The sequence below is a fragment of the Alternaria novae-zelandiae genome (genome assembly GCF_023758075.1).
Source record: "Alternaria novae-zelandiae strain BMP 2774 chromosome Unknown scaffold_16, whole genome shotgun sequence".
Taxonomy (NCBI): domain Eukaryota; kingdom Fungi; phylum Ascomycota; class Dothideomycetes; order Pleosporales; family Pleosporaceae; genus Alternaria; species Alternaria novae-zelandiae.
This window is the reverse complement of record NW_026056976.1, coordinates 546,120-570,154: the sequence shown is the minus strand read 5'-3', so window position 1 is coordinate 570,154 and position 24,035 is coordinate 546,120. Positions and strand designations below refer to the sequence as shown.

At 54.2% G+C, this 24,035-nt stretch overlaps 8 protein-coding genes across 8 annotated transcripts; 4 read left to right on the top strand and 4 right to left on the bottom strand.

Moving 5' to 3' along the window:
- Positions 1 to 375: 375 nt before the first annotated feature.
- Positions 376 to 2,124, top strand: J4E88_007684 (uncharacterized protein; the record flags this gene model as incomplete). Its single annotated transcript, XM_049401300.1, has 1 exon — positions 376 to 2,124. The coding sequence occupies one exon, from the start codon at positions 376 to 378 to the stop codon at positions 2,122 to 2,124; it is 1,749 nt and encodes a 582-aa protein (XP_049252984.1).
- A 1,364-nt stretch (positions 2,125 to 3,488) lies between these two features.
- On the bottom strand, positions 3,489 to 4,396 carry J4E88_007683 (uncharacterized protein; the record flags this gene model as incomplete). Its single annotated transcript, XM_049401299.1, has 2 exons — positions 3,489 to 4,072; positions 4,123 to 4,396. The coding sequence occupies 2 exons, from the start codon at positions 4,394 to 4,396 to the stop codon at positions 3,489 to 3,491; spliced, it is 858 nt and encodes a 285-aa protein (XP_049252983.1).
- A 1,545-nt stretch (positions 4,397 to 5,941) lies between these two features.
- Positions 5,942 to 6,658, bottom strand: J4E88_007682 (uncharacterized protein; the record flags this gene model as incomplete). The annotated part of the gene is made up of 4 exons (XM_049401298.1): positions 5,942 to 5,951; positions 6,003 to 6,119; positions 6,168 to 6,601; positions 6,656 to 6,658. The coding sequence occupies 4 exons, from the start codon at positions 6,656 to 6,658 to the stop codon at positions 5,942 to 5,944; spliced, it is 564 nt and encodes a 187-aa protein (XP_049252982.1).
- A 398-nt stretch (positions 6,659 to 7,056) lies between these two features.
- Positions 7,057 to 7,607, top strand: J4E88_007681 (uncharacterized protein; the record flags this gene model as incomplete). The annotated part of the gene is made up of 2 exons (XM_049401297.1): positions 7,057 to 7,133; positions 7,181 to 7,607. 2 exons carry the CDS (start codon positions 7,057 to 7,059, stop codon positions 7,605 to 7,607), a joined length of 504 nt encoding a protein of 167 aa, XP_049252981.1.
- Positions 7,608 to 8,059: 452 nt separating this feature from the next.
- Positions 8,060 to 8,562, bottom strand: J4E88_007680 (uncharacterized protein; the record flags this gene model as incomplete). Its single annotated transcript, XM_049401296.1, has 3 exons — positions 8,060 to 8,361; positions 8,409 to 8,493; positions 8,548 to 8,562. 3 exons carry the CDS (start codon positions 8,560 to 8,562, stop codon positions 8,060 to 8,062), a joined length of 402 nt encoding a protein of 133 aa, XP_049252980.1.
- A 510-nt stretch (positions 8,563 to 9,072) lies between these two features.
- SET9 (Histone-lysine N-methyltransferase set9) lies at positions 9,073 to 11,058 on the top strand (the record flags this gene model as incomplete). Its single annotated transcript, XM_049401295.1, has 1 exon — positions 9,073 to 11,058. One exon carries the CDS (start codon positions 9,073 to 9,075, stop codon positions 11,056 to 11,058), a length of 1,986 nt encoding a protein of 661 aa, XP_049252979.1.
- A 3,146-nt stretch (positions 11,059 to 14,204) lies between these two features.
- J4E88_007678 (uncharacterized protein) lies at positions 14,205 to 14,819 on the bottom strand (the record flags this gene model as incomplete). The annotated part of the gene is made up of 2 exons (XM_049401294.1): positions 14,205 to 14,420; positions 14,472 to 14,819. 2 exons carry the CDS (start codon positions 14,817 to 14,819, stop codon positions 14,205 to 14,207), a joined length of 564 nt encoding a protein of 187 aa, XP_049252978.1.
- Positions 14,820 to 19,359: 4,540 nt separating this feature from the next.
- On the top strand, positions 19,360 to 23,787 carry J4E88_007677 (uncharacterized protein; the record flags this gene model as incomplete). The annotated part of the gene is made up of 5 exons (XM_049401293.1): positions 19,360 to 19,684; positions 19,739 to 19,891; positions 19,942 to 21,899; positions 21,956 to 23,191; positions 23,248 to 23,787. The coding sequence occupies 5 exons, from the start codon at positions 19,360 to 19,362 to the stop codon at positions 23,785 to 23,787; spliced, it is 4,212 nt and encodes a 1,403-aa protein (XP_049252977.1).
- Between the last annotated feature and the right edge of the window lie 248 nt (positions 23,788 to 24,035).

Below are 24,035 nucleotides of genomic sequence, written 5' to 3'. Positions count from 1 at the left end.
CTGCTGCATTGGTCCGTACAACGCGACCGATATGGGTGCATCGCATTCTACGCCTCCACCACTTGTTGAAGTCAACGCTCCAGGAGGCAAAGTCCTGGTTCCACCTGGTAACCCTCCCTCTCTTCCTGCCACCTACCACGGGTCCTAGTATACCTTAAAACTTACCGTACTGACAGTTTGTCTATAGGTACAGCATTCACCGTCCACCCACCTTCTTACGCACGATCACGATCAGAGCCGTACACACGCGGTCCCATCTACACACCCTGTTCACCGGGCAGGCGAGCACGCCTAAGACCAAGACCTCACTACGGAGGACCAGATCTCGATATCTTGGAAGACAGTGAGGAGAGCGAAAGTACGTCACTCGACATGATGGAGGGAATAGGCCCAAGGGGTATGCGACGACAACCCTCGAACGAATACCCAAGCAACATGATGGGAGGTCGCATGCCAGGAGTGGGCCGAAGAGGTGGACCAGGAGGGCTTTTCGACGGAATGGACGCAAGACCTAGGTCTGCGCCTGAAATGCAGGTAGGTGGCTATCCTGGCATGATGGGCGGCATGCCAATGGGCATGCCCGGGAGTCCGGGGCTAGGTGGCATGAGAGGTTTAGGGGGATTGAGCGGTGGTATGGGACCTGCTGGAGCGGGCGGAATGGGAGTTAGACCGCCATCTGGCATGCCGCCGGAATACACGTCCAATCCACCAATGCCTCCTCGCTTTGGTGCTGGCGGAGGTATGCCGGGGCCAGGCATGAACCCTTATACAAACCACCCGGGACCGCCATCCAGCCAGTCATCGAGTAGCGTTCCTGATCCACCTCAGGCGACGCGACGACACTCCGGCAGAAGGCCAAGACACTACGAACACATCCCCATGGGCGCGTATGCCAACGCCGAGAAGCCACGGCGGCCTCGGGCGGAGCCGCAAACGTCAGCCCGTTTGAACCGCGGTCAACCTTTTCACAAGAAAGTTGGACCATCGGGGAAAGAGTGGATCGAGGGCGACAACGCATGGCTTGATGCTTGTACCTGCACCACAGGCTGCAACTGCCGGAAAAGCCACCGCGTACTATACCGTGCCCAGAACGATCCCCAGCACCATGGCAGCGACTCCAACGAAGACGAACAAGACCACCTCCGCACTAGCGGTGAGATCAGATACATACTGAAAACCGACCTGGGCCGAGACTGCGGCGATCACACAGCCTGCAAAAAGAGCAGCAGTGAAAGCGACAGCAGCAGTAGCAAAGACGAAAAGAGCAAAAGGAGAAAGAAGAAGACGAAGAGAAAGTCGGATGAGAAAGAGGACAAGAAGCGCAAAGACCAGTTCGACACACTCAAAGATGACATCTTGGAAGCGCTGCAAGATCTCAGGAAAGACAGTCGTCAGCAACAGCAACGACGTCAGCGTGACAGTTCCGAAAGTCCCGCTAGACAACCTTTCGGCGGCCCGAACATGGGCCAGCGTGCTTTCATGATGAACAACGGCGGTGGTGGTGGTGGTGGCATGGATATGGATCCGCGAATGGCACAGCAGATGGGCATGATGTCCGGTGATCCATACGGCACCACGGGTCGGATGCCACCTGGCATGGCTGATCCAACAGTGACGGGTGGTAAACGGGGTATGATGCATCATGGCATGGGTGGTATGGGCATGGGCATGGGTATGGGCATGGGAGGGGGCATGGAAAACGACATGTTGTCAGAAATGGACGACATGGGGCTAAACATGAACATGGGGAATCCGTATATGCAATCTGCCGGCGGCGGTCTCCTAGGCAAGAATGGAGGTATGCGGCACCCCTTCCTGTCGCATCGAGGGGCGGCCAAAGCAGGCAGGCAGTTTCGTAATGGGGGCATGGGTATGGGCATGGATATGGATATGGATCAGATGGCGGCCATGTACGCCAAAGCCATGGGGGTTGGAGGCCGCGGAGGCATGATGATGGGCGGTGGACGCAATCGAGGTGGAGGAGGTAGACGAGTCCACTTGGACACATCGTCTGATGATTTCGATCTCGGACCAGGACCTTCGATGCGGTCGTCAGGCATACGACATGAACAAGGCGGCGGCGGCGGCGGAGCAGGAGGAATCCGTGACCGGGCCGGTAAGTAAAAAGCCCCCGTCACCCACCTTTCATCATGATCATCATCATGGTCATCATTCCACCATGATGTTTCTTGGGATACGTACAGTACAGCACACTAAATCTTGTTGCATTCTAGGGCGTGGCACCACCAGGAGACCAGGCGTTCAAGACAGGGATAGCCCGATCAGGCGTGACTTCGGTGCCAGTCCGCTTGGAAGGAGGGCCAACCTCATCAACAACAACAACGGCAGTCTGGATCGTGGCAAACAGCCCCGAGTTGATACAGATGACGACGATGCTTATTAGGAATGTGCAACACCTGGTCCTCCATGTGTGAGCAAAGCAGAGACGGCACGGAAACATTACTATAGTACGTACGTGTGTATGTCTCGGTCAATATTAGCCTGGTCAGACCAATCGTTGCGACGGACCCAAATTTGGTCTTGTTCTTCTTCTTTTTATTTTAAAGCAGGGCGCGTCACGTTTCGCCCATAAGAGCGATCCAAAATGCGGTCAGAACGCCCTGTTTCGCGTGGTTGGGGCCTGGGTAGTGAAACATGTCGATCCGCGGGCGCGGACACACCCCCTCTCGTTGCTGTGGCAGGGGCGGGGCGGCCTGAGCTGGCTGCTGCTGGCAGATGCAGGCTGCGGTGCCGAGGAACGTGCAGCATCGGGCTTGCGCTTGCCTTGGCTTGGCTGCGTCTCTCGACATGACCAACCTCATAGTTGGCACGACCCGTGTCGACAATATCAGGGCGCCCTGTCAGCTTTCCTCGGAGATGGCGAGAGGCGTCGAACTCACTTGTGTATGTTGGGCAGCCACAACTCATGCACCTTTGGCTCGATATGGCCGGTGTTGGGCATCACAATATAAGGGTATCAAGCCAGCATCCCTCGGAAGTGACCAATGACGAAAGCGACGCGCATCACCGATAAGCAGGAATATGCACAAACAAAGTCGTCATGTAGATGTTATGATTCGTTATTTTGAGCTGAGCTGACCTTACGCCTAAGATGAGCCGGGTTGAACCCGCCAGAATGCCCCATAGCAGCCGCCATGGGCAAAAATGGATCTCTCGTGAGACCGCCGTCGTGAAGACATGGGCGTGTATGAGATCTATCGTGAACGCACGTCCATTCCAAGTGTAGATCTTCCCGATCTGCTGTGTAGATGCCTACATGAATAAATACCGACCGACCAACTCCTCGCTTGTAACGCACAGGAAGTGAAGCAGAAACCAGGAAACAGGACTCCAAGGAAATGGAAAAAGAAAAGAAGTTCATGGTTGTCGACTGGCTGTAGCTGGGGGTGCTGCGCCATGTCGCGTAACTGATGCGCTCAGTGAACCATTTCGAGTGACCAAGTCGAGGAGATCCACCTCACTAGCCTCTACGGGGCGCACCAGCCGAGTCCGGTGGTAGCAAGACCAGCGGCACTCGCAAGACGCTTACCCCGCTCATTGAGACTGAGGATCAGCAACTTCTTCTCGGCCCAGAAATTCTCGAAGGCGTTGATGTCATCTGCAGATATGGCGCCCGGGACACGCTTGGCCTCCTGCCACTCAGTCTCGACCTTGTAAGACTTGTGACGTAGACGCGGCAGGGCCTCGGTACGTAGGTGCGACAGCTCCGCGGCGTACTTGGCGTCGTGCGATCTAAGCGGCGTAGAGAAGGAGCGCTCACGTGAGCGGGAGAGCTCCGAGGGACCCAAGCAGATGGGTGAACCAGGGCACATGATCTGAGACACAGAGAAGGCTGGAGTGGAAGGAGAGGCGCTCCCTGACTGAGAAGCGGACGATGCGCTGGTGAGAGGCGAAGAAGTGTCAGACTGGAAGACGCTGCTGGCGTTGCTGACTGTGCGGAATTTTGGAGGCGGAAGCTCGTCGAGGTGGACCAGAAGCTCGTCTCCAGTGGCCCTGGGGTCGACTTGACTATCGTCAAAGTTGTCGAGGTGCTTGTCGAGACGCTCGAAGCCTGTTTTCGGTTAGTACGATATCAAGTGCCTGAGACGTATTTGGACTTACCAGTCAGAACAGCGGCACCCGCATGCTGAACATCACCGAGGCAGGACTGGACTTGCTTGGGAAGACGGTCCCAGAGCTCTTGGGGACAGTACCAGTGGCGGAGGTGAGAGGGGTCGTAACTGAATGCATCACCGTCCTTGGGGCAGAAAGTGCGAGGAGCATCGACGTTGGAGGGAGTGCGTGAGAGGCAGGAGATGGTCTTGCGACTGGAGTTACGGCGGGATGTTGGGATGGGGTCGTGGTAGACAGGGTGGGGAGATAGTGGAGCAGCCATAGCGGCAACGAGGTAGGTTGAGTAGGTCTGTGTGGAGTCTTGGTCGAAGGAGAGTGGAGGGTGGAGTAGGATAGTGGGTAGCGGGAGCACTGCAGTGAGTGGCGCTGTCAAGACTCAAAGGAGCGTGAGTGATATTTGTAGAGAACGACGGGAATCTTCTAGACAAAAAGTTTGTGTGAGGTGGTGGAGGTGGAAGGGTGAAAGATCGCGGAAGCGCTGGTGATCGAAGGTGTTAGCGGAGTAAACAGGGCGCCGTGTGGAGTCGGCAGGGGTATGCGGGCACTTTGCGGGCGGCGTTGGTGCGTGAGCTGATGGTAATGGGAAAGTGCGGCCCCGGGACTTTCCCATATAGTCTGACGGGGCAGCTACGTCAATGGACAGTGAGAGCAGCTGCACGGGCGGTGCGGTCGGGGTGGGCGTGCAAGCACAGCGGCGCGGTGGTGAAGGGAGGGTTTGGGGCGGCAACGCTGTGGTTGGTGAGGCCAAATGCCCAGGAGCTTGACAGTCGAATTGCGGGCTACTGTGACGCAGGGAAAAGCGTTGTGCGTGCGCCGACCTTGCAAAAGGTGCTAGGGCACGACACCCAGACGCTCGGGATGATGGCCGCCCAGTCGCTGCACGGCATGCCCGCCACACTACGGCGCTGCAGCAGGCTCCCAAAACGAACTTACTGGGCATGTCTAGAACCTGCGCCCGACGGTGCTGCTCCTCGTCTTCTGAGGTGGGCTGATGCAAAAAAAGGATAAAACCAGCCAACTTACATGATACGTCACTGGGCCGCCGCTTCCTTGTCTTCTCGGGCTGATCCGGAACCGGGCTGGCTTGGGGGCGAGGCGCAGGCTGAGGGATGCCGAAACCAGCCACACGCACTGAAACGGTGCGAGTGCGAGGCGAAGTGAGTGGGAGACGGCTCGAGGTCTGCTCCCAGACGGCTTTAGTATGCGGGTTTCAAGTCTGAACGTCAGCTGACTGAGGTACTTGGAGGCCGGCGCCTACTCACTGCAGTAGCGCAGCGATGGCTTTGGCGGGGGAAGTCGCGTTAGCCGAAGTCTCTGTCCAAGCGCAGAGCGGTACGGCGAGACGGGATGCGACGACGATGTCCTGGTGCGCGCTTTTGTAGCAGGGCGCGAATTTGGCCGCCGTGGGCTGTGTGCGGGCGATGGGAAAAATTTATCTCAAGGCGTCTGGTTCCGGCCCCACAAACTCTATCGCCCTCTCGATTGTGGTCTGCTTGTCGTCAGCACGCGTGCAACGACGTACGGTCCCTAACCAACGCGGATCGACCAAGGGGGAGCTGCAAAGGACGTAATCATGTTAGCAGACAGACAACAACCACAACCACACACGACACACGGCCAACGTGCTGCGCCCGCTCCTGGACTTCACATGCATGTCTCATGATAGTAGTATTACTAGTACTACCATGATTGTCTTGGTGTTGAGCGGGTATCCACGACGCGTCTGCACAGCCCGCACGCGTCCCAGGAAACCCCTCATCACAGTACATGACGCTTTGTTTGCCCTAGTTTTGGCGCGACGCATCGACTATTCCAACCTGCGTTGCGTATGGTTAGCATCATACTGAGACCTGTGGCATTCGTCCCACCTTTGGATCAAGTGCACCCCCGATGCCGTCTCGACCAGATCGCTCACCTCGCCCTTGTTCAGGGCGAAGGCAGCCTGCTCGAACTCCTTCTGCATGTCGCCCTTGCCAAAGAAGCCCCTGATGACGTTAGTGTTTTCCGCCGCGTCTCCCGCTGCAGAGACTCACAGATCGCCCCCCTTGCGAGCGCTGCTGCAGTCCGACTCGGTCGTCGCGAGTTCAGACAGAGACTTGGCGGTGTCGACTTCCTGACCATTCTCGTACGCCTGTATTTGCTTCTGGTAGTCCCGTATCATCTCCCGGGCGTCCTCGACCGAGCGCGTAATCTTGGGCTCCCGCCAACTAGCCGGACGCCTGCTGTCGCGATGCTTGACGAGGAGATGGGCACATCGGATCTTGCCTTCAGTCGGCGCGAAGGCTGCGGGCGCAACGCCCTTGGAGCTGTGGTTGGCGGCCATGTATGCCTTGAGCTTGTCCGGATCGGTTCCAGCTGGTGGCTCCCATCGCGAGTCTTTCGTCTGGGCGTGGAAGTAGTATGGGAGGTTTTTGGTGTTGGAGCGGCGCACCTCCCATCCCTCGGGGAGACCTGTTTCGGCGGACGACTAGGATGCGTGAGGGGGTGCGAGGTGGGTTGGGACGACGGGCGCAGTGCTTACCATGGTTGCTGGCGATGTATGCGTGACGCTGGACGGAGTAGGCTGTGGTAGGGGGAGGGCGAGCAGTGCAGAGGTTGATAGGAGTCTCCGCACGGGCAGTTGTGCGTGCAGCGTGGAGCGACGTCTAGAATTGCAGGCGGTGGACAGGGCGATCGGCGCCTCAAGGTCGATAATGCGGGGGCGCCTGCCAAACAAAGAACGCGGCTCTGCTACAGCAACGGAAGCCGCGCGAATCAAGACGGGTGGCCCGCGCTCGCCGACGTGACTCTGTCTCTGTACCTACCCAACTTTTGTGCGCAGGCTTCCTCGACGCTTTTGTCTCTTCACACGCGCATAACAGCCGTCACGACGATCCACACGCACACGCACATTTACGATTTACGACCTCACGTCCACTCAACATGGCTTCACCAGCAGCGCAAATGGGCGGCTCCAAGGGCGGCAAGGAGCCCATTCTCTTCCGCTTCTGCTCAGAATGGTGCGTCGCCTCTTCTGCAGCCACGAAGCCTGGCTAATCACGCGCAGCTCCAACCTGCTGTTCCCCCGCGAAGACAAGTCCGAGAACAAGCTGCTTTTCGCCTGCCGCACATGCAACTTCACCGAAGAAGCGCCCTCATCCTGCGTCATGCGCCACGAAATCGCGTCCACAGTCGGAGCCACAGCTGGTGTCACAGCCGAGGTTGCTCAGGATCCCACGGTTGGTTACTCCCTGTCCGATGCCCAAGCTGCCCAGGCCGCTCTCTCTGAGGAGATGCCCTGCTGCACCATGTGCGGCATGCCCATCATGTGCCAGGAGTGCGGCGAGGAATCGGCTCCTGGCTTTGCCCTCGAGGCCGAGGACGAGGACCCGCAAGCCGAGCGCCCCCAGCAGCAGATGCGCGAGGAGGATGAAATGTTTGAAGACTACGACGACGACTTTGACGAGGACATGTGGGACGAACCCACGTCCTGAAAGCGCCTCCTGCGTCTTCCACCAGTACAGTTGCTTGCTTGCTCTTGAGCGTGCTCGCTGACTGTGCCTGCGTCTAGTTACCGCGCATCCAGAAACAATGCACAGAGTGCGGCGAGAACGAAGCCGTCTTCTTCCAGTCGCAGCAGCGGACCGCCGAGACGGGCATGGTAAGCTTCTCGTCCATGTTCGCAAGCCATTCTGACCGGTCCAGGCCCTTTATTACGTGTGCGCCGGATGCGGTCACGTCTCACGCCCGTCTGATAACTAAGAGAACAACGACACGGAATGCATGTAGCTGGCGTTTACTCTCACATATTTGCTGCGAGGAGTTTAGGGAACAGCCGTTGAGATACCCATGGGTACAATTGTAGTTGCATACACATAATGTTACATTCCAAAGCGCTCATAGACTCCCAAAAAATGCATCTTTCATCCCACCCACATGCCAGCCGTTATACGTGCATGGGCGCCAGCGATAGGATCTTGGACCACTGCTTCTGCCTCAGTTCTGCCGCGACAACACCACTGACTCTCGATCCGATGGGCTCTCCGGCCTTGTTGATAAGTACGCAGGCGTTGTCGTCGAACTTGACCACGCTGCCGTCCGGCCGCTGCCACTTCTTCGCTGTCCGTACCACAACTGCGTGTCGGACGTCGCCTCGCCGTACTTTGTTCGCTGCGCTGATGGAGACGCTGTTGCCGGTTTCCGGGCCGAAATTTCGCTGTTTCTTTACAACCACTACTATGCGGTCGCCTGCTTCCATCAGCTTCGTGCCGTGCCTTGGAGTTTCGCGCACATACCAACTTTCGCGGGGCGCTTCGATCGCAGGACATTGACGCACTCGACTATGGCGGCGCCCGAGTTGTCGATGCAATTTACGAGGGTCTAGAAGGGCATCCATCAGTCCTTGCTCTGCCGCCCGTGACCGGCCCAGCACACCTTTAATTGAATCATCCTGTGTGGCTTCTCCCGATATCCCGGTCTCGACTGCCTGCCTCGATGCGCGCGGCGTGGTGGTGTTGACGTCGGGGCTGTGTGTCTTGGTCGCTGTCAAAGTCGCAAGCCGGACTCGTGCCACCGCAGTTTAGCCGCACATGGGCAGGGGCCCCGATGATGCTCGCTTAGCCCTTCACCCCATGCGCCGCATGCGGGTCTCGATAGCCTGCAGGGCTAGTTCCGTCGAGTCCATACTCCCGTAAACTATCGGGCGAGTGCTGGATCCCCCGTGCGTGCCGTCGCTCGCTCCTTCCCTTGCGCGCGTCGTCTGCACGCTCTTTCTTTTCGTTTGTGGTGCAGCTATTGTTGTACGCGACGGTGAATGACTTGTCGTTGCTGGCCACCATAACGTCAGCCAGCCCTGCCAGCCTCCCCCTTAATCGCGAAACCCTACGACTCCTTACGATCTCCACGACCGGCGGCGGATTGCGCGGGCACGTTCGAACTCATCCACCCCATCGCGCCATCATGGCGCCCTCGACGAAACTGACGCTGGACAAGCTCGCCACTTTCGACGACATCATCACCGACGCGCTCGTGGACAAACTCTACTTCTGGGCCAAGATTCGCAAGAACAGAGGTGGCCGCTTCACAGGCTCGCGGGGATTGCACGAGGAGGATGTGGCCGACGTTATCCGACGACACGTAGTCTGGGAGAGGGATCCTGCAGAGGCAGTGCACAAGTTGGTGCAACTGCCGGGGTTGCGCAGGTTCATGAACACGCTGAAGGATGAGCGCGATCAGGATCAGTTCAAGCGCCATCTCCGCAGATACGTCAACATCTACATGGCCGACTGCCAATTCGAGGTCACCACCACCAACCGCTACATTATCACGGAACACGAGGCCTCGATCACCGCGCGACGAGATATCAACCCACGCGAAGAAATCAAGTATTTGACTGGCGTGCAAGTAGCTATGACTGAAGAGCAAGAGAAAACTCTGGAGCTGCAGAGCAAGGACTTCAGTCTGGTTATTTCAAGCCGCAAGAAGACGCGCTCCTTGTTCCTAGGTCCCGCGCGCTTCGCCAATCACGATTGCGACGCAAACGCAAAGCTCACAACCAAAGGCTACGATGGCATGCAGATTGTTGCAGTGAAGCCGATTCTTGAAGGAGAAGAAATCACAGTCTCGTACGGCGAGGACTACTTTGGCGACGATAATGAGGAGTGTTTGTGTAATACTTGCGAAAGCCTGCAGCAAAACGGCTGGGCACCTATGAAGCGAGTCATCCACAACGATGAAGGGAATGATGAAGAGGTGGAGGGCGCAGGTCATGATCAGACCGCCGAAACCGCTTCCGATGCGGCCTCCATTTCTCAGAAGCGATCGCTGGAAGATTCAACGGATGACGACCCCTCGCGTGACTCAACACCCGCCCCAAAGCGAGCGAGATTTGAGCAGAAGACTTCGCCATCCAAGCAGCACACATCGAATCTGCTGCGCAAGACGACGCTGAAAAAGGCACACAGCACATCGTCCCTGCGTCAGGAGCTCCCGGTTTCGAGTATAGAGGATCCAGCGACCAATTTGGTCTCATCGCCAGAGATATCGCCAGAAGTCCGCAATGAACATAGCGAAGGTGTTCTTACGGTGAACACGGACTTGGCCAGCTCGTCGCGAGAGGCATCCCCGCAATCGTCCATAGCAGCAGCGTCACCTAAGTCGACTCAATCATCTACAGATGCCACCTCGATTGACGAGGATCACCCGCACGACACCGGCGATCCCAAGGAGCAGGTCGACTCCACGACAATACAAGATTGCCCAGCGATGGGAGTGGCGATAGTGAAGGAGGAAATCACTACGACAACGGTAAACGCCCCGTGGCCCTCCCCGCCTGCAGACGAAGACGCATACATGTCCGATCTCAGCGAACTTTCTGAGAGCTTCGAGTTTGACGATGTGAACCAGCAGATTGTCAAGCGCAAACCCCGCCCAACACTACGAACAACACGCTCAAAGTCTCGTTTCGACGTCCAGAACCGCGTTGGTACCCCAATCACGATTGAAGAGGGAGACGAAGCCGACTATGTCGAGAACACGCGAAAGCCGGGCGACTACATGACATCGAACGCTCTCCTATCAGCCAAGTACTCCAAGTGGGTCAACTGCCAGACATGCGACGTCGACTTTGTACAGCAAGACGGCTACAACACGCGTAAAGAATGTCCACGGTGCGAGCGCCATTCGAAACTGTACGGCTTCCCCTGGCCCAAGACGGAGAAGGAGGGCAAGCACGACAAGGAAGAGCGCATACGCGATCACCGCACTGTCCATCGCTTCGTCGACCCAGACGAGGAGCGCCAGTTGAAGCGCGACAAGACCAAGAAGGTCATCCGGGAGCACATCCGGGAGCGGTTCTCCACCCCGCGGAGTGCACGGGATACGATGAGCACGAGTGTAGAAGTCGACAGTGGGCGAAAGAGGAGGCGTATCAGGAAGACGATGTAGATGCATAAGCGGGTCTTTCCTTTCGCACACAAACGCGTAGTGTCATTTCGATATCCCCACACGACATGTCCATCCATCTAGGACTAGGTCTTTCGCATATTCCTGCATCGGCGCTGGGAGGGAAAGACGTTTCTCTCCGTCCTGACTTTGACACAAGGGGTAGCATTCTGCATGGTGTTCTTTTCATTTCCAATTTCATCGCTTTCTAGTCTATACTTCTGCATCGGCGCGGTCATGTCTGTGTTATCTACTCTTTTCCTCCACACATCATCTCCGCTGCATACTGGGGTGAAGGCATACAAACTTGCATATAAGCAGATGGCGTTTTGTCTTTCTTTTCGTGCAGCATTCGCGCATCTACTGTACTGTACGATACCATAGGCTACGAGAAACACGCTTTAGACTGATACGGCGCATCATGACTTGATATGTGCCTTATGGATGATGGAATCCAACGAGGAAGGAAGTGCGGTTGCTTTCCTCATTATATGGGTGTATGCATAAGTTTTTAATCAGTTCCTCAACACCACTACTCTTTGCTGGTGTAAACCTTCCTGTCAATTCCGCAGTCACCTTACAATGTGCATAATGTGTACCAGAAGCCTTTCACTTTGCTGGTCAGCGTAGAGGCTCAACTGAAAGAGGAGAGCCAGCGGAGTATATTCACGAGGTAAAGTAGTGAGACGAGTGTGGTAGAATCAAGGTAGATGAACGATGAGAGTGTTATCTACAAAAGTCATGTATCAAAGATGCGCTACTTTATCCCGTCGTAAAAAGCTTTGTCGCCTTCTAAACCATCATACGTGCTCTCCGTCCCGTCAAACTCGTTCCTCAGATACACGCTTCTGAACCTGCCGATGCGCTCGTCTCTGGCTCCAAAGGCCAAGTCGTCCGGTTCATGAATCTCAATCTTCTGGTCTACATGCACGTCTTGGTCTTGAGCGTGGACATTGATGAGACCCGGTATGGCCATTGTGTGCTTCATACGTTGCTGCACTGTGGCATGGTCGGGCGAGTGGAAGATGAAGTAGAGTAGATGGGTAGCGGGGTGACGGTAGAAGGTGAAACTAGGCTTGTCGGTTGGTAGGGTTGCTGCAACATCTTTCGGGGATAGTTCGTTCTTGATGTAGTTCAGCTTGAGGGTCTCGGTATTGCTGTCAACGGACTGGGCCGGGTCAGCTATCGCGCTTTAAAGCTACTATTGTAATGTGTGTCTTACGATCTGAACGGCTGCCCCAGGGCCTTGAAGCACCTTCAGCGCTGCAAGAGCTTCAGGCGATATTCTGTTCTTCATGCGGCGATCGCAAAGCCGGCATTTGTTCTTCCTGTATCCTAGGTCTTTCCGAGCGCCTCCAGCATGCGCGGCGCTCGTACACGACTCTACATTATTGCCTTGAATGCTTATGTCGTCTATCAGGGTAGCAGCGGCATCTCGCTCTGCCCACGATCGAGCGTCTGTAATCTCTGCGATCTCTTTACATATTATCGAGCTTGAGATGTGCGATGGGCCAAGTTGTCTCACAACATTGTGTCTGTGATGGAGGAGGAAGTCTCGCACGGTGTCCTTTGCGCGATATGGCACGTATGTGATGAACGTGAGCGAGTCACCGCGGCGGAGAACAATGTACGCTGGCTTCGACGTATCAAGACTGCTTTCAAGCTGGTTCAGATCGAGTTGGAAAGATGCATGGTTCTGGCGGATGGGCGCACAAGCTTCGATGTTGCTGTTGCATGCTAGGTAAAAGTTGAGAGCGAAGAAGGCTTCGTCCTTGACAAAGGTCGCGAAAGTATCTTGCGCCGCTGTAGATAAGTCTTGATATTTGGTTAGCGGTGGTTCTGAATCTGGTTAGGATACCGTACCGACTGTACGAGGATCCATATTTGAGGCTGTTTGCTGATTGAATTGATATTGTGTACCGGTATCTGAGAGCCTTTAAAGTATGGGAGCCTGATGCGATAATGGCCCCAAATCACTATCACGCGTCCTTCCTTGCTCGCCGATATCTTACTTGCTAGGGCTGTATACGACGGTCAGGTTGCGGCAAGAGGCATTATGTAGGCCCAGGCATAGTTGCGGAATTCCGCTCAGTGCGGAGCTTATGGATCATTGCCTGCCATGCTGTAGATGGGCACTCCTTCCAAGGATGATGTGCCTTCTCCACGGATTTGTTTCCAAGTGTCGTTGGGAAGGGACCTAGGTATGAAGGGTGACGGCAGTGATGAAGCCCTCGTTGGCCTTGACAGGATGACGTTGATCGGCTGGTTCACCCCGACCTCGGGAGCATCCCGAGATCGCGCTAGACGCGTTCGTGTCGCGCGCAGCCACACGCCATCTTCGCCGCTGCAGTCCATCCATCTACCGTATTTGCTTCAGGTGTCCTCGGCTGGCATCAACACCCGCGGCTGCTATGATCGTCTTCCTGGGTCGATGCGTGTCGTGGCAAGTGCAACCGCGGCGCTTCTGGCTACGCCGCCTGATGACAGCAGCGCCACCTGCGCTTTCCTACTGGCATCCTACAGCCACCCTTAGCAGCACCTAAAACAAGCAAGCGTACGGCACTGAGCTTCAAACTCCAACCTTCTGCGTCGGTTGTTCATCTAATCCTGTCTGGCCCCTTGCGTTCTCGCGATCTGTTTACCTGCATTAGCCAGCTCAACGCGTCCTTTAGAAGCTGGTCAACCGGCCGGCGTCTACATCGTGCCATGTCCCTCGGGGAACATATCGCGCCCCTCAGATACGTCAACGATGCAGAGCGCGAAGTGATACCCGACGAGTATTGGTATACCTGATCCCAGGCCACTCTACATCAGCCCACTCAGCGGAAGACGCACCAACCGAGACTGGGGAGGGGGATACTGACTTCAACTTCCCCATGCTCACATTTTCTCTTGAGGTAATAGCGTCATCGGCAAGCTGATATCACTGTCTAGTCTGCGTATGCAGCATACCTAGGTACGTTCTAGTGAATGCTTCAGCATGGTTGTAGTTAGCAACGCAGTTGGGCAAGAGCAGAAAGGATACTAGTCATAGAGGTAGAAGAAGAAGTGTAAGAGCGCTTATTCACGTTTTGTTTCCATTTCATGCACCGAGTTTTGTTGTACACACGCTTCTCTCGTCATCTTCAAAAGCAGACCTTCATACCAATCTAGCATCTCCGCCATTCCAACTTCCACGCAGCATGTTTGAAGTCATATGTACCAAAGTCTCCCTGAACGACTGGCCTAAAGTTGACGTTCAAGATACCAGGATTGCCATCTGCGCCAGTACACTTTGACCACTTCAGATCCGCGGTGCTGCTCCGCACAGTAATGTAGTCTTTGATCTCTGGGCCAGCACATGCGAGACCACCTGTGAGCACGCCCTGTGTATCGTCAGCGTTTCTCCATTTAGCCTTGATATGATGACTATTCACAGTATTTCCAGCATTTTCACTCCAGAAGACCTGGGTATATGTATCCAGTCCGCTGTTTCCCTTCAAATTCACATCGCCCACGTAGTCCACTTGTCGAACCGCAACTTGCCAGCCTTCGCTCGCTCCAGCTGACTGAATGTGTACAGCACAGTTATCTGTTGTGTCGCCTTTGAGTTGCGTGAAGGAGACGCCGGCGCTGTCACCGAGGGTTGCGGTGTCAGACTTCACGGAACCAGAGTCATTAGGACATCCTGAGCCCGAGAAAACGAGCCGCGTTATTGTTGGAGAAGTTGGTGGGGCCGCGAGGGCTAGGAGTGGAAGGACGACGAGGGGAAGGAGGGAACGCATCGTTGGTGGTAGCGGCGGAGTGATGCCAGATGTAACAAGACTACAGCGTTGTCTAAAGTGCAGCCTCTGTGTCGAGCGAAAGCTAATGACTTAGTATAAGGTTAGAATACGCATCTCAAACATCTCCTCAAAACCAGCGCGATCCTGAGCTCTTATACCGAAACAGTTTTCGAAAAGACCGATGCCGCATCAGAATTTCCCACGAGATCTGCATACCTCCCAGACAACCACGAATTATGGACTCCGTATAGCACTTTGTCGTCCCTTTATGCCCAATATCCAATAGCCGCTCCGTCCGTTCTCGACCACATACCATTGGCATTTACCCAGATTAAGCGAGCCGCGATCCAGGTCTTATGACCCTTGTCTCCGGCACCAACAACGAGAACGACAGCAATCTTGGTGGGCGATCGGGCTATTCTGGGCTTCTCCGCAATATCGTAGAACGAGCAGGGTCAGACTTCTGGAAGGGCCAGATCTGCAGTGCATATGACTGGGTGGCGATCGGGGTCGCGGTTGACTACTCTGGGGTCGACGTGTAAATTGCGTCTACGAAGAGTGTTCTCGCGTAAAGAGCATCCTCGTGTTTTGGAAATAAGTGAAGAACTTTATGTTGTAAGCAATGTGCTGAGATCCATGCCCTGGTCACGCCGCTGTCTTGTAGTGCCGAATATGGATAGGTGAACAGCTTAGTAGCTCATAGATGAACCAAAGTCCTTTGCAAGGTGAGGAGCTGTTCAAATACGACCGCTCTGGCTACAAATATGCGACTTGCCGAAGTACAAACCGGCCACGGCAATGAGAGATTTTGAGAAGGAGGCGTTGCCTGACTCACGTAGAGAGTTCATTTTCCGATGGTGGAGAATGGCGTTGATGACGGGCACACGAGCTCAGCCCATCACACCAACCCCTGTCGACGCTAATGTAAGCGAGGGCGACCCGCGTCTTCCCGCATGCGCAGCACTCCATCCCCTCATCACAGACAAAGGTCATGCCTGAACCTCCGGAGAGTACCTCACAATGCGTAGGACGCTCAGGAGATCGTGCGATGCTTGTGCGAGATCGAAATTGAGCTGCGATCTACGCACACCCACATGCTCACGCTGTCGAAAACGGAAAGCCAGCTGTGTCTACGCAAACGAGCCACTTACCTCGTCGTCCACCGAGACTGTACCTTCTAATTATACTTCCCGGAGCATACGTAATGACACAAGTACCTCGCCTGTGTTGGATGGAAACCAACAACCTGCACTGTGGAATCATCCTGCAAATAAGGCCTTCGACCCGTTCGACACTTACCCAGCCACAAGACTACCCCGGGCTCGCGTTCAGCAACTCATGATTCATTGTACGTACCAAAAGCCGCACCGGATGCGCTGACAACCTCGCAAAACTACCATGACCCCCTTAGTTTTGTATATTGTCAAGAATCCCTCCCTGCTGAAGGTTCTTGCAACTACCCTGCTTACTGATACGCCATAGTCTTATCAAACATCGCCTTCCAGTATTATCCATTGGATCTCAACGCAATGTCAAACCCTTTCGTTGTGTCATGGTGGCCACTTGCGCTACATGACTCCGCTTTGTTCCACGTCAGCCTCCAGACAGCGTCGTTGGACATAGAGATGAGAGCTCAGAATGGATTCGACAACTCTGAGGTTCTCATGGCAGACTCCATTTCATTAGTCCGGCGACGAGTTGAAGACCCGCTTCAGGCTTATGAGGACGAAACCATGGACTCGGTCGTAACGCTTGCTGCCATAGAGGTATGATGATATCCTGAACATTGGGGCCCCTTCATTTGATACGCTGACATCTGAAATTATAGTTTGGCAAAGGCAATTTGACAATTGGTAACATGCACATCGATGGCGTGAAGAAGATGGTGCGAATGCGAGGCGGCATACATCTTTTGAAACTCACAAGCCCCCTCACAGCGCGAATGGTCACGTGGTAATCATGTCACTCATCGTCCGCTATCTACGGTCGCTCTACTAATCCTCTAATCCAGGGTCTCATTGATACTGACGCAAAGTCCGCAATTTAGCGTCCAAGATCATCTGGATATTGGAGACGGAATAGCCCCGATATCGAAATGGTTGGATTTACCAGCGTCTTCTCAAGACCAGTCTTCACTCGGCCTTTCGGAACTCGACATGGATCCCACAATCGGCGATGTATTCACGCGGCTTCGACATGTGTTCCACGTGTCACGCCAGCAAGAGCTCTCAACTACCCATCTGCATGACTTAACATGCTTCGTCTTGCACAAATTACTTTCCTGGTCACCATCGAAATCACAACTCAAATACTCGAACTCATGTTCGACTTCCCAATGCATCCGATACGCAATAGCATTATACATGCTCATCATTCATGGACCGACATACTTCTCGCATGCGCATCTACAGTCCACCTTAGTCACCGAACTCAAGAGATATATCGAGGACTTAATGCCTACATTCGCGACTGCAAACGCTGAAATCGCCTTGTGGGTATTGTCCATCGGTATGGTTGCATCGCAGGACACAGATACATCTGGCTGGTTCAGTGCATACGCCACGACTCTTGCTCATGATTTAGCACTATATACATGGGTAGAGGTTCGTTCGTATTTGGAAGTAGTGCTCTGGTACAAGATACAGCGCGGAGAGGGACAGTTCCGACAGCGATGGGAAGAGGCTCTGAGTACCGCATGATCTCGCAGATTCTCAGACACCTTGGTAACCGGATACAACCGCAAGTTGACAGGCACTTGCGCATTCTTCGTATGCTACTTACAACCTTGACCGTATGGTTTGGCACGTGATATACATGGTTGCCCAACGAGCAGCCTAGAGGCGCACGAGATCATCTCGCAATTCTGGCATGCGTCAAGGTCAAGCCCTCAAAAGCGCGAGTTCGAAACACGGTTAGCTGGGGGCCTTAATCTTCGGAGACTAAGCCTCTTCCGTCAAACTTCGCTCTGCGCCAGTAATGCACAGAGGCATGTCACGCAGTGGAGAGATCGTGTGGTCGGCTTCGGAGACTAAACCTTATTCAGCTTTTGACTGGATGTTCCGTGGACCGTATTGTGCTACATGCTTACGATGCTCGTTGGTGATATACAACCTTGCAAAGCCCGTCTGGCGAAGCGAGAGAATAAAGAAGTAAAAGAGTTGGTTGTATGGCGACACGATTTGGCATACTGTAAGCCGATCTGGAGAAGCTCGTAGCTCTCTCATATCACCACGCTATGTAGTCTTTCTTCCATTCATTCATGCGCAGTACCTGTTTGCCCGATGGAGAACATCTTTGCTCGGCTAGGGTCAAACTTCGCGTCAGCTACTTTCAAATCAAAGAGCTATAAGCATTGCTGCAACCGTCTAGTCTTGATTCACGGAGGCCCAAATCGTAGGATTCAATTTCTGGGCGTTCTTACCTACCATGTATCTCGGCGCATACGTGACGCGGATTGCGCATCGTTTGTGCGCCGACAAGCTAACCGGTATTCGCAGCTGTTCAGGCGTGTTACCTATGTGGGTCCACCCCATACAAGGAAAAGCTTGAACAGGTCTGCAGCCTACATCAAGATAAAATCGAACCAACCCAACCGTGGACATTTGATACATCAAGATAAAAACATGCAAAGTAGGTAGTCCAACGTCAACGTAGGCTCTCAGGAGTTTGGGGTGTCTCTTGGATAACGTGGGCCGAGGTCATCATCATTGGCGATCATCACATGACGTCATCTTCGAGTCGTTATGCCTTCCGGTTTGCCAGCACGGTGTGTCTACGACCCTGTAGCCCACACAATCACGATGCATACATGCGCGGAAACACTTATAAGATCACCGAGAGGTCTAAACGTACTCAGCCTTGCGCATCACGGTCCGACGTACATGGGATGCACTGAAGAAGCACCCGAGAAGCGATGGCATTCAAGGTTTTGACATGTTTTCCAATACAGGCGCATCGATACGAGTACATGTTAACCGCACAAGGAACATCCGCAAAAGATTGCTGTTTGACCAAAGCCAAGCTGACGTTTTCGGCGAATTCTTCATGACTAAGAACACAATATCCACAAATGTATCAGTAAACAATAGCAGTCAGGTAAGCGATCGGGTCTTCGCGGTTATATTTCAAATCTGTATGGAACGGAGTCGGAGCCAGGCGTCTGGCGGCGCGTTGATCCTCCGACTCTCGTGGGCATATGTGACGGCCCGAGAAGGCGCAAGGGTACGGCCGTGTCTTCGACCCAGGCCTTACGGCCGTACTGCAGCACGCCCTCCACCACAACAGATTATGCGGTTCGACCTCTCTCCGGCCAAGAGCTTTGCCAGATGGCGCACGGAGTGGCTTCAGATCTATGGAAGAGATGATGTAGATAAGCAAATTTGGTACTTGACTATATGGACTACCGGTGCTGCAGTTCCTCTGGTCCACACCATCCAGCCGTCAGTCCATTGTCTTTTCAGCCGCCAACACCAAACTTCCTGCTGTAGCATTTGGCCTCCAATCGATTCAAGTACCTAATATACACAAATTTGCACTGCAAATGCAATCAACGACTCCTAGTTCTGGGTACAGCACCGAGCGCGTCGATCAAGACTACTTAGCCACTTCCAAGAGTGCACCCATCCACAGCGAAACATGGCCTATCTCGCAAGAAGTCAGAGTACTCAGGGATCGTGACGAAGCTAATGGCGGCAAAGCCCGGAAGTTGGGTGTGACATGGAAGAACCTCACAGTCAAGGGTATCAGCAACGATGCCGTCTTCAACGAGAACGTGCTGTCGCAGCTGAATCCGTTCGGGAATAGGGGAAAGGGTGCGCCAATGAAGACAATCATCGACAACTCGTATGGATGTGTCAAGCCTGGAGGTATGTCGCGCCTATCCATCAAGCGCGAACCAAATGATGCTGACAGTTCTCCAGAAATGCTTCTCGTCTTGGGTAATCCGGGCGCAGGCTGTACCTCACTGCTGAACATATTGTCGAATCACCGACAGGGCTACGCCGAAATTGACGGGGACGTCTCCTTTGGGTCCATGTCCAGTGATGAAGCCAAGTCCTACCGCGGTCAGATAGGTGCGTAGTCTTCTGGTGAAGCAACACTTCAAATGCTAATCTACCTACAGTCATGAATACAGAAGATGAGATCTTTTTCCCTACCATGTCCGTCGGTGCGACCCTCGACTTCGCAACACGCATGAAAGTCCCCTACAATCTGCCGCCCGACATCACTTCTGCCGAACAATACGCGAAAGTCTACAAGGAGTTTCTACTCAAATCACTCGGCATTGAGCACACACACGATACCAAAGTGGGAGACGAGTACATCCGCGGCGTCTCAGGCGGTGAGCGAAAACGCGTTTCCATCCTGGAATGTCTCGCAACGCGCGGCAGCGTCTTCTGCTGGGACAACTCTACGCGCGGCCTAGATGCTGGCACAGCACTGGATTGGACCAAGGCTATGCGTGCCATGACCGACATACTTGGGTTGACTACCATTGCAACCTTGTACCAAGCCGGCAACGGTATCTATGAGCAGTTCGACAAGGTGCTCATCCTCGATGAGGGAAAGCAGATCTATTATGGACCGAGAGAGGATGCAGTACCCTTCATGCAAGATCTCGGATTTCTCTGCGACCCAGCCGCAAACCAAGCCGACTTCCTAACCAGCGTAACGATCTCGGATGTGCGAGCCGTCGCCGAAGGCTATGAGGAGAAGTTCCCGCGCAATGGCGAAGAAGTACGTGCGGCGTACGAACAATCGTCCATCAAGCAAGCGATGAGTGCGGAACTCGACTACCCCGACAGCGAGGAGGCGAAATTGAATACGACCGACTTCAAAGAGATGATAGCCCGAGAGAAGCACAAGTTCCTTCCAAAGAATGCCGCTGTCACTACGAGCTTCTACTCCCAGGTCAAGACGGCCGTTACTCGACAGTACCAAGTGCTGTGGGGTGATAAGCCCGTGCTCATCGTCAAGCAAGTCTCTACCCTCATCCAAGCTCTTGTCGCTGGTTCGTTGTTCTACGCCGCACCGGATCACTCGGCCGGTTTGTTCCTCAAAGGTGGCGCACTGTTCTTTTGCCTTTTGTACCCTGCCTACATGGGGCTCTCAGAGGTGACAGACTCTTTCACTGGACGGCCTGTCCTGGCTAAACATCGATCATTTGCACTGCATTACCCCGCCGCTTTCGTCATCGCTCAGGTCGCTACCGACATACCATTGATGTTGTTCCAGATGTCGCACTTCGGAATCGTCATATACTTCATGGTCGGACTCCAGACTACCGCAGAAGCTTTCTTTACCTTTTGGATCGTCATCTTCGCTTCAGCCATGGCCATGACTGCATGTTTCCGCATGATCGGTGCTGCCTTCCCGACATTTGATGCAGCGACGAAAGCTTCAGGTCTCCTCGTCTCGGCACTGTTCATGTATATGGGTTACATGATCATCAAGCCTGAGATGAAGCCTTGGTTTGTCTGGATCTTCTGGATCAACCCGATGGCCTACGCCTTTGAGGCTTTGCTAGGCAACGAGTTTCACGATCAACAAATACCGTGTGTAGGTCCCAATCTCGCTCCCAATGGGCCAGGATACGTGCCAGACCTAGGTGGACAGTCGTGTATTGGCGTTAATGGTGCACGACCCGGGGCTGTCATCGTCACAGGGGATGACTACCTGGCCTCCATGTCTTTCAGTCATAGCCATCTCTGGCGCAATCTCGGTATCATTCTCTCGTGGTGGGTCTTCTTCGTCGCTCTGACGATAGTGTTCACATCAAGATGGAAGGAGATGGGTGAGGGTGGCCGTGGACTCCTCATCCCAAGAGAGAAACAGAAGAAGACTCAGCATATCCACGTCGATGACGAGGAGTCTCAATCATATGAGAAGCCACATGCTAGCTCCGCGTCCTCCGGATCTGATAATACGCTCGCCAACCAACTCATCCGCAATACTTCAATCTTTACTTGGAAGAACCTTACGTACACTGTCAAGACTCCATCAGGCGATCGAGTTCTCCTTGACAACGTACAGGGATTCGTGAAGCCCGGAACTCTTGGGGCTTTAATGGGATCTTCGGGCGTAAGTCATACCTCAATGTCCACTGTGAGCGTCTTGAACTCTAACACTGTATGTAGGCTGGCAAAACGACATTACTCGACGTTCTCGCTCAGCGGAAGACCGACGGCACGATCCATGGGTCTATCATGGTTGACGGACGAGACCTCCCGGTATCGTTCCAGCGATCGGCAGGCTACGTTGAACAGATGGACGTACACGAGTCGTTGGCCACGGTCCGCGAGGCTTTGGAGTTCTCCGCTCTTCTCCGACAATCTCGTGAAACACCACGAGACGAGAAGCTCCGCTACGTGGACACCATAATTGACCTCTTACAACTCCACGACATCGAGCATACACTCATCGGCCGACCTGGTGCTGGCCTTTCCATCGAGCAGCGTAAACGATTGACGATCGGCGTTGAACTGGTAGCGAAGCCCAGCATCCTGATATTCCTGGACGAGCCGACGTCTGGCCTCGATGGGCAAGCTGCATACAACACTGTGCGCTTCTTGCGCAAGCTCGCGGAAGTCGGACAGGCCATCCTCGTAACGATCCACCAACCATCAGCCCAGTTGTTCGCGCAATTTGATACGCTTCTCTTACTCGCCAAGGGTGGCAAGACTGTCTACTTTGGCGATATCGGTGACGATGCAAGTACGGTGAAATCCTACTTCGCTAGCAAGGGAGCGCCATGTCCACGCGAGGCAAACCCTGCCGAGCACATGATAGAGGTCGTATCCGGCAGTTTGTCTCAGAACACGGACTGGAACAGGGTTTGGCTCGAATCCCAACAGTACAACGACGTGACCGAAGAGCTTGACAGGATCGTTGCGGAAGCCGCCGCCCGCCCACCAGGTACTGTCGATGATGGCTATGCGTTTGCCTCGCCCATGTGGGAGCAAGTGAAAATAGTCACGCATCGTATGAACGTCTCGCTTTTCCGCAACACCGATTACGTCAACAACAAGGTGATTATGCACATCCTCTTGGCTTTACTTAACGGCTTCACATTCTGGATGATTGGCGATAGTCTTCAGGACTTGCAGTTGCGACTGTTCACTGTATTCAGCTTCATTTTCGTGGCCCCTGGCGTCATCTCCCAGCTACAACCGCTGTTCATTCAACGCCGCGATGTTTACGAAACGCGCGAGAAGAAGAGCAAGACATACCACTGGGCGCCGTTCGTGACAGGACTGATCGTTTCGGAGCTTCCGTATTTGGTCGTGTGTGCGGTCATGTACTATGTGTGTTGGTACTTCACGGCAGGTTTGCCTGGTGCAGCAAAGTACGCTGGCAGCACATTTTTCGTTGTGGTAGGCAACCCCCCTCTCATGGCAGCGTCAACGGTACAGAGACTGACATATCGCAGCTTGTTTACGAGTTCCTGTATACTGGTATCGGGCAAATGATCGCAGCCTACTCCCCAAACGCCGTATTCGCCTCGCTCGTCAACCCTCTCTTCGTCACGACACTGGTGTCTTTCTGCGGAGTTCTGGTTCCTTACAGTCAGCTCGAGCCGTTCTGGAGGTACTGGCTTTACTATCTGGACCCGTTCAACTACCTGATGTCCTCTCTCTTGGTGTTCACCACCTGGTCTGCGAATGTGGACTGCAAATCGAGCGAGCTCGCCATCTTCGACCCTGCTGCCAACCAGACCTGCGGCGAATACCTTTCAGTCTACCAGCAGGGTATGGGATCCGGTGTCAACCTGCTCAATCCCGATGCCACCGTCGACTGCCGCGTGTGCCAGTACAAGAGCGGAGCGGACTTTCTCCGGACCCTGAACCTTGCGGAAGAGTACTATGGGTGGAGGAACGCCGGCATCGTCGTGTTGTTCTCGGTGAGCAGTTACACACTGGTGTACTTGATGATGAAGTTGAGGACCAAGGCTACAAAGAAGGCGGCGTAGAGGGGCGTCGTGTTGTGAGATGGGATGAGATGCGAGACGGACGCGTCGGTAATGTTGCGGCGAAGACGACGGTCAGCGGAGTTTCTGTGCGGGCGCTGTGCATAGGTGGCGTAATTTAGATTTCCTATTTAGATTTCCTATATCGTGTATCAATACCACTGTCTCTTGACGGAACGCGTGGAGAATTTGGCCTGTGAACCTATCGTGCCTGTGAGGCTCTAGCAGTCGCCAAGCGCTTGGCTAGCTCC